We start from the raw sequence: 7948 nt of genomic DNA, 5'->3' as shown, positions 1-7948 counted from the left end.
TTTGTCCATTGGGTGGGGCCATTCAAATGAATTTTTCGCTCGTTCCGCAACGATTTTAATTGAAAAAACATTTTTGGTTTCGGTTTGGTTTTTGTCGGGCCTGAAAAACGTGCCGCAGCCACTTGCTGGCCATAAGCCTTTTCCAGCAGGACTCCTCCATATCCCCGCATCCTGATTCGGCCAGTTGCCTTCTGCCGCCAACTGGCAAGCAGTTCCGTGCGACGTACTGTGCGCACGCGTTCGTGCATAAATTCTACCAAGTGTCCATTTTTCTGATTTGTGTGGAAAGTTTTTTCTTGTTGTTTGCCATCCGCCGTTCAGTGTTGACTGACTGCCCAGGACGAGGACAAGGATAAGCATGCTGATGGGAATGGTCTTGGTGGGTTGAGGGGGTTGTTCAGACAGATTGTAGACCGGAGCTGGTGTCTTGTTGCCTTTACTGCACTGAAAAGAAAAACCGGCATAGGGTTAAGATGCATCGGAACCAGGAGACCTTATATTCAAGAAGCTTTCAAAAATATTGATTTTTATTTTTAATAAATTACAAAAAATGCGTATTACTTTTGTTTTAAGAAACATACGTTTGAGAAAGATCAATGTGTTAAAAGTAGTTTTAGTGTAGTCCTCTACTGGCTCTACTCCTTCCATCTGCCCCGCAGCGCTTTTCGCATGCAAATGCGGGCAGAAATAGAAAATGAATTCATTCAAAGACATAGTAAGGATTTTCTATTACATTTCGCGGGTTTGAGAAAGAAATGCGTACAAACAAGAAATTAAAATACAAAGGCGCAGCGAAACGTTTTAAGAATTTTTAATTAAATGGCATACGCTACGCCCGATATGCATTTAGACAATGCTGGCCAGATAGATCGGCTTTACATTTCGCACTTCCTTGCGATCCAGGAATTCCATTCGCGAATTATTTAGCTTTTATATCTTCCTTAGCCTCTGAATCCGGCCTTGGCATAAAATCCATTTTATGGGCATTTGACTCGTTTTCTGGGTCCTTCGTCTGCAGATAGTCTTCGGCATCCCAAGACTGTTGATCAGTGGTGCCCCAAATTAGGTACACCAGGTTGCCAATGAAAAAAACAACAGCGGTCATGGCAAACACAATCTGCCACTGGTTCCGTGAGTCCTAAGAAACAAATGCAAAATTAATTACTCATACTTAGACTTATTGCTTTAAAATACTAAACCCATTCTTATGGTACTTAATCGAATAAGAAATACGTAAATACACACAGTACACAAATTACATTAAAGGATATTTCCTAGTATATATTACCAAATGTAATCGAACATAGCCAAGCAAAACACATATTTTAAAGCGTAATACTGTTGATTAAAATTGTAGTTCCGTTACTTTTAGTAAAACTACATACTATATTCGTTTAAAAGTTTTTAACAGGTAGAAGAGAGCGCTCTCAACCATATATAAGTAAATGGCCACGCCCGGCCGTCTTACATAGACGCAGCGGAAGTTTGTTTATTAATGTTGCCACACATTTTTTGAAAAATGTTTTGGGCGCAGCAGCTTTGGGCGGTTTATGTGCGTTAGAGTGGGCGTGTCAAAAAGTTTTTTAGAAAATCGATAGAAATTTACAAGACTAATAAAAAAGTAAAAAATGTAAAAACATTTTTCAAGTGTTGGCGTGGCAGGTTTGAACAGTTTGTGGGCGTTAGAGTGGGCGTGGCAGCATGGGTCAATTTGCGCTGCGTCTATGTCTCTGGGGTCTGTATGCTTAGTCTCAACATTTTAGCTTTTGTAGTTCCTGAGATCTCAACGTTCATACGGACAGACGGGCAAACGGACATGGCCAGATCGACTCGGCTATTGGTCCTGATCAAGAATATATATACCTTATATGGTCGGAACCGCTTCCTTCTGCCTGTTACATACTTTTCAACGAATCTAATATAGCCTTTTACTCTACGAGTAACGGGTAAAAAAATAAATAAATATCAAGACATTTTTCTAAAGTTTTTGGCGGTTTGTGGTCGTTAGATTGGGAGTGGTTACAATAGACTTTAACAAATTATAGATTAATCGATGCGTATTTTTAACAAGCCTTTCTTTCTTTTTCTTTTTCATTTTATTATTTTTTCCCCAATTTCTACCAATATTCCAGAAAATTTTAAAATTTCTTGTTCGCACTTTTACTACCTTTTGGGACAATTTAAAACTCCAACTCCGAAGGATTTACTTATATAGTATTCTTTGTTTCGTACATATATGCGGGAGAAGGACATAAACAGCCGACAGTTTTTCTTTCACTTTGTTAGAATCATTTCTTCAGGGATTTTTGTTGTGACCAGATTAGTAAAATGATTATGATCTATAATTTTTGTTGTCCAAGTCAATGTTATTAAATAAAGGAATAATTTTGCAACACAGTGTAATCCCTGTTAAACTTAATCAAAGCCTTGTTTAATTTGTACAACGTACCAACAAGGAAACAAATGCTCGACTTAAAGTTATCATCATTCTTCTTTATATTATATGTTATACTGCCCACTACTTTAAAAGCATCACAAAATCTTGAGATGAATTACAGACATAAGGTAAAAGCTTTTTAAACTCGCCCAGAAGTGCTTTCCTATTGCAGCATAAAATTCTAAGAAAAATTTTACGTTTTAATATTTAAAATATTTCATATTTACTAGCTTTCAATATTTAAAAGAAAATTAGAGTAAGGAACTCACCGGATCGATGACAATAACTCCCACTAAAAGCGGCGTTAGAAGCGGAAAGATGTTGCCAATGCCGTTCACAATGGCCATCAGCATTCCCGAATGGTTTGGGGACATGTCGATAATGGTCAGGATGCTGCCAATCCCAGAGCCGGCATTTAAGCCTGCGTTGATTGTCATCAGTGTGATTGCGAGAGTGGTCTGGCTCTTATCCAGAAAGCCAATCCCAATAAGGGCCGCCGCAGGTCCCCAGTAGGAAACGGTGTTAATTGACTTGCGCAGCGTGGTTAGGGACATCCAGTGCCTCGACATTGCCACATCTGCGAAAGCCAGATATACATAGGACATACCCCACATGGCTAGAAAAGGGAGGGCCGAGTAAAGAGCGTTGCTTTTAATATCCATTTCTAAGACGCCGTGCATGTAGGAGGGTGTTTGCAGTTGCATGGTGGAATTGGCCCAGCCCTGAGCGCTCCGTACTATCAATAGTGCGTAAAAGGGACTGGATGACCATATGGCTCGCCACGGGACTGGAATCTTCTGAGCGTGAAATCCATCAGGCCGCTTCATAGATCGCTCGATGTGCTCCCGTTCCCGGGAACCGATCAGACGGGAACTGGGAGCGTTGTTAGCGCCGAGTATTACCCATAGTAAGCACCACAGCCCGCAAGTGCCTGCCGACACGTAGAAGATTCCGGGCCAGCCCATTGAGCCATTCGCAATCAAACCGCTGCTTCCCATGGCCAGCACTGATCCGCAGTCGGCTCCGGAGTACGCAAAAGCGCCCAGCCGGTTTCGATCACTTGGGGGTGACCACTTGGCCAGGTGCTCATGTATGCACGGAAAGATCAGACCTTGGAAAAGACCCTCCACAATTCGGATTGTGCAAAAAGCTTGCCAGCCACCCCAGGTTACGCAATACGGTGTGAGACCACTCAGGACGGCCGTAGCCAGCGTGGGGACGAGCAACACAGCCTTAGCCCCGAAGCGGCGAACGAGAAAACCGGCTGGAAATTGAGTGACAATGTATCCCCAGTAGAAGCTGGACAGGATGTATGATTGCTGCACACCACTCCACTTGTACTCCTTTAGACCGAATTTAGGAGATTATAGATAAAATGAGGTTTTTATCATATAGTACTCACTGGAAAGTCCAAGTTGGTGGTGGATGCATCCGTCATAGCAACAATTGCCACGCTCACGCTGAGTCGGGCTGTGTAGTTTACGACGATCGCCAGGAATAAGAGGAGGGCCTGCATGTGACGGATACCGATAACGGGTGCTAGAGGGAAAAGGAAGTTTAAATTATTAACTTTGTGGCTAAAACAATGCCAAACATTAAGACTCTTTATAAACAGCTGATTACGTGCTACGTGGCAGTGTGAAGCCACAATTGACTTGCTGCGTAACTATAGGGAAGATTCTCCTCCAGAGTGCACCTTCGCCACCGGTGACGCCATACTGGGACAACTGCAGCCAACATTTAGGAGTTTTTAAAAACTCTTGGACGAAATCTTAAAGCGAAATCTAAAGCGTTGACGGCCTTGTAAATCCTAGTGTAGACTTCCAAGCGTCTTCGTTGTATTTACATTATTACATTTACGGACCAACATCACCTCGTTGTACTTTGGAGCAGACCAACCAAACCGAAACGCACACTTGTTGCAATCATCAGTGGCAATTACGGTAAGCGTGGCTCCAATGATCATCTTCTGCACAGATGTTTGCAATTTCAAAATTCTAACACCGTGCAGCATCACACTCGTCCATCACTCAACCCAATCAACACCAAAGATCAATGACATAAATAATCAAAGTCTTACTCGACTTTAACTTCGTGGCTATCGTACACAGCATCAAAACTTAAATCCGGAGGCTCAGCCACCAATCTTCTTAACAAAGAGTTATGGTAGCGCAGAGCAGCTTCGCGCCCGATTACTCATGATTTCGTCAAATCAAATCGCGACAACGGTTTAAACTTGTTGAGCCCATTGAGCAGTGGACGAGATGCATCAACTTATCATCGGTGCAAGAGAGAAGTCACGTATATACCGCCACATGCACCCCACGTTGTGTGGAAAAAAGTAAGTAAGTCAGATGTAAAGCTTCATCTACGGCGAGTCATCGTTAACTCCATGCATAAATTGGATCCGTCGTCAACTCTTTACCACATCAAACACCGATGTTTCTTAATTTTCGTACCATCGGTTACAGACGGCGTCTAGGCCAAGTTCCACTTAAGCCTCTGGTTAACGTCTGGGATCTAGAAGAGGTGGCATCAGGAGTAACTCACAACGCTCAACTGCTGCCTAAGTGGAACACGGAAAGCAGGAGCATGGAGGCATGGCGATAATCAAGCACGCGTAATCAATAATTTAAGGCGATGACGGACTAGTACGCGCGAAAAAAGTTGACCGTCCGAAATTCCAAATATTTCAGCAGTTACCACTACTCTACTGGAAAAAGGCGGTAATACAAGGTTTGCGACATATGGCAAGGAATATGAATATGAAATATTTCCAAATATTTCTGCATGGAAAAAGCATATCGATAAAAATTTACAAGACTAATACAAAAATGAAAAAATATCAAAACCTTTTTTAAAAGTGTGGGCGTGGCAGTTTTAGGCGGTTTGTGGGCGTTAGAGTGGGCGTGGCAACATGAATCGACAAACTTGTGCTGCGTCTATGTCCCTGGAGTCTGTATGCTTAATCTCAACTTTCTAGCTTTTGTAGTTCCTGAGATCTCTACGTTCATACGGACAGACAGACGGACGGACAGACGGACATGGCCAGATCGACTCGGCTATTGATCCTGATCAAGAATATATACTTTATATGGTCGGAAACGCTTCCTTCTGCCTGTTACATTCCTTTCAACGAATCTAGTATACCCTTTTACTCTACGAGTAACGGGTATAACAAGAGAGAACGCTATAGTCGAGTTCCCCGACTATCTGATAACCGTTACTCAACTACTAGGAAGTGCGAAGGAGAAACTTAAACACTGACAGTTTTTGGCGGCAAAAAGTTGTTTGTCAAATAGCGCAAAATTTACAAGACTAACAAAAATGTGAAAAAATATCAAATCATTTTTCATAATTGTGGACGTGGCCGTTTTGGTCAATTTTTAGGCGTTAGGGTGGGCGTGGCCAAAAGTCTTTTGGCATATCGATAGAAAATTACATGATAAATAAAAAAATCAAAAAATATCAAAACCTTTTTCAAAATTTGCCATACTAATACAAAATATTAAAAAATATCAAAACATTTTTCAAAAGTGTGGGCGTGGCAGTTTTGGGCGGTTTGTGGGCGTTAGAGTAGGCGTGGCATCATGGGTCAACAAACTTGAGCTGCGTCTATGTCCCAGGAGTCTGCACGCCCAATCTCAATCCATCTTTCTAGCTTTAATAGTTCCAGAGATCTCGACGTTCATACGGACAGGCGGACATGGCCAGGACGACTCGGCTATTGATCCTGATCAAGAATATATATACTTTATTTGGTCGAAAACCCTTCCTGTTACATACTTTTCAACGAATCTAGTATACCCTTTTACTCTACGAGTAACGGGTATAAAAATCATAGCTTCGTCGTTCTTGCACGCCCATTCTAACACAAACAAATTACGATATACTGTAGCGACATGGAATATAATATATTCTCGTCAGTAAATATAAATCCTGTTAACAACGAAACCCCAAATATTTTAAGAATTCTCCCATTACTTATCTGATAGTTAAGTAACTAAAGCGTCTTCTCTTGTTGATAGATATATGTATATAGATATATTTTGCCTGCTAAAGGCGGAATTGGGTAATAATACATTGATATGAGTTTATGAAAACCCGCTCTTGTCTAAGAAAGGACAGTTAAAGTAACAGAAAAACGGGTATCTGATCAAGTTCTGTTCAAGTGCCTTTTTTTTGTTACTTATTATCTATTGTTACTTATTACCTATTAAACGCATAAGACGAAATACATTATCTCGATAAGCATTGAAATCTTATCTAATCCGAAACGTAACACATATTTGCCCTGCCTTATTCGAATGCTAAGTTTTTTAAAGAGCACATACATATGTTCATTTTGGCTTGGTATGAAGTTTTTTTATGTAAATGAATTACATTAATTAAATAATTAATTTAATTGTAAGGTAAATACAGCTATATCTATTTGTCTGTCTTACTGGAGTCCAAATGCACAATTTCGAATTTGCCCACGATTGGGCAAACATCTCCGTCCACATATTAATAACTAGACAACGACTTGTGTTTGTGGTAAATTTATATTAAATTTAAATCGTCACAACTATTTGTTTCTTCATTTATTTACCTTTTTGGTCGTCCCTCATTCTGTTGACGCACTTTAATACTTAAATAGGTAAAAATGGTTAGCGAAAGACAAAATCGTCTCCTTCTAAGTCTTACAAAGTTAAGCCGTCAGCAAAAAACTCACATCCCACCGTGTCGATAGCTAAAATGCGTCTGAGCGTGTCATTTAAAGCTATGCCCACCATATAGCGTATATGACTGCAATTATACATCAAGATTGGGTCTTTAGTTAATAAGTTTTATCAAAGTACCGATTAGTCAATGCGATAGCTGGATGCTACCTGTCGCATTCCAAACTTAATATTGTCGACCCTCTACTTCTATAAGCAAACATTGGTAATATAAACACAGACACTCACACGCGCTCCATTTTTGCCAGTCATGTAAGCGGTGGGACTAATTGTCTAGAAACTCAATCAAGACGGAAAATCCGTTCCCAAACCAAAAATGTGCTACGCTAGAGATATTCTGTGTTTAGCAAGAAAAAAACAGTTTATGTGGATTTAAGTGAAACTTTTCAAATTCAAGTGATACCCTATCATTTTAGATTATATCTTATTTGTGAGATAAATCCGCCTAAAACATATTTTGTTAGACAAGTGATGCCTAGTAGCTATTGACATACGTATGTAATAAATCTGTGGTCTACTGCTTATCAAAAAATGTCAAATTCCCACTACTCGAGTATTACAGAAATAACCATTCAATAAATTTCATTTTAATATAATCTATTGAAATCTAAGCCTAGACATCAAGTGTAATTAAATCCAGCAACTTACATTATTTAAAGAAATTTCTAGTCATGTGAAAATTATTTTATTCAATTATTACATGTATGTATATATGTATATTCCAAATTAATAATTTGCCTTCGAAGTTAGTATGCATGCAGATAGCCAGTTGAGTTCCTTGCAAGTTTAA

General features: G+C 40.0%; 1 protein-coding gene across 2 annotated transcripts; it reads right to left on the bottom strand.

Moving 5' to 3' along the window:
• Positions 1 to 557: 557 nt before the first annotated feature.
• Positions 558 to 7175, bottom strand: LOC122618723 (putative inorganic phosphate cotransporter). 2 transcript variants are annotated; one of them, XM_043795261.1, is made up of 5 exons: positions 7124 to 7175; positions 7029 to 7067; positions 3840 to 3976; positions 2707 to 3780; positions 558 to 1138 (listed from the first exon to the last, which is right to left on the bottom strand). In XM_043795261.1, exons 2-5 carry the CDS (start codon positions 7045 to 7047, stop codon positions 920 to 922), a joined length of 1449 nt encoding a protein of 482 aa, XP_043651196.1. In that variant the 5' UTR covers positions 7048 to 7067; positions 7124 to 7175; the 3' UTR covers positions 558 to 919. The 2 variants fall into 2 exon arrangements, with proteins under 2 accessions (XP_043651196.1, XP_043651195.1); XM_043795260.1 differs by having other exon boundaries at positions 7152 to 7167.
• Positions 7176 to 7948: the final 773 nt, after the last annotated feature.

The sequence above is a fragment of the Drosophila teissieri genome, chromosome 2L (genome assembly GCF_016746235.2).
Source record: "Drosophila teissieri strain GT53w chromosome 2L, Prin_Dtei_1.1, whole genome shotgun sequence".
NCBI lineage: Eukaryota > Metazoa > Arthropoda > Insecta > Diptera > Drosophilidae > Drosophila > Drosophila teissieri.
Note: the sequence above shows the minus strand (reverse complement) of the source record. Positions and strands in the feature narration are given on the sequence as shown.

Excerpts from the sequence above, each read along its gene's own strand:
- LOC122618723 (XM_043795261.1), bottom strand. Across the intron at positions 3,781-3,839 it reads CCACCAACTTGGACTTTCCA|GAGTACAAGTGGAGTGGTGT; the intron begins GTGAGTACTATA and ends TTCGGTCTAAAG. Across the intron at positions 1,139-2,706 it reads GAGTTATTGTCATCGATCCG|GACTCACGGAACCAGTGGCA; the intron begins GTGAGTTCCTTA and ends TTTGTTTCTTAG.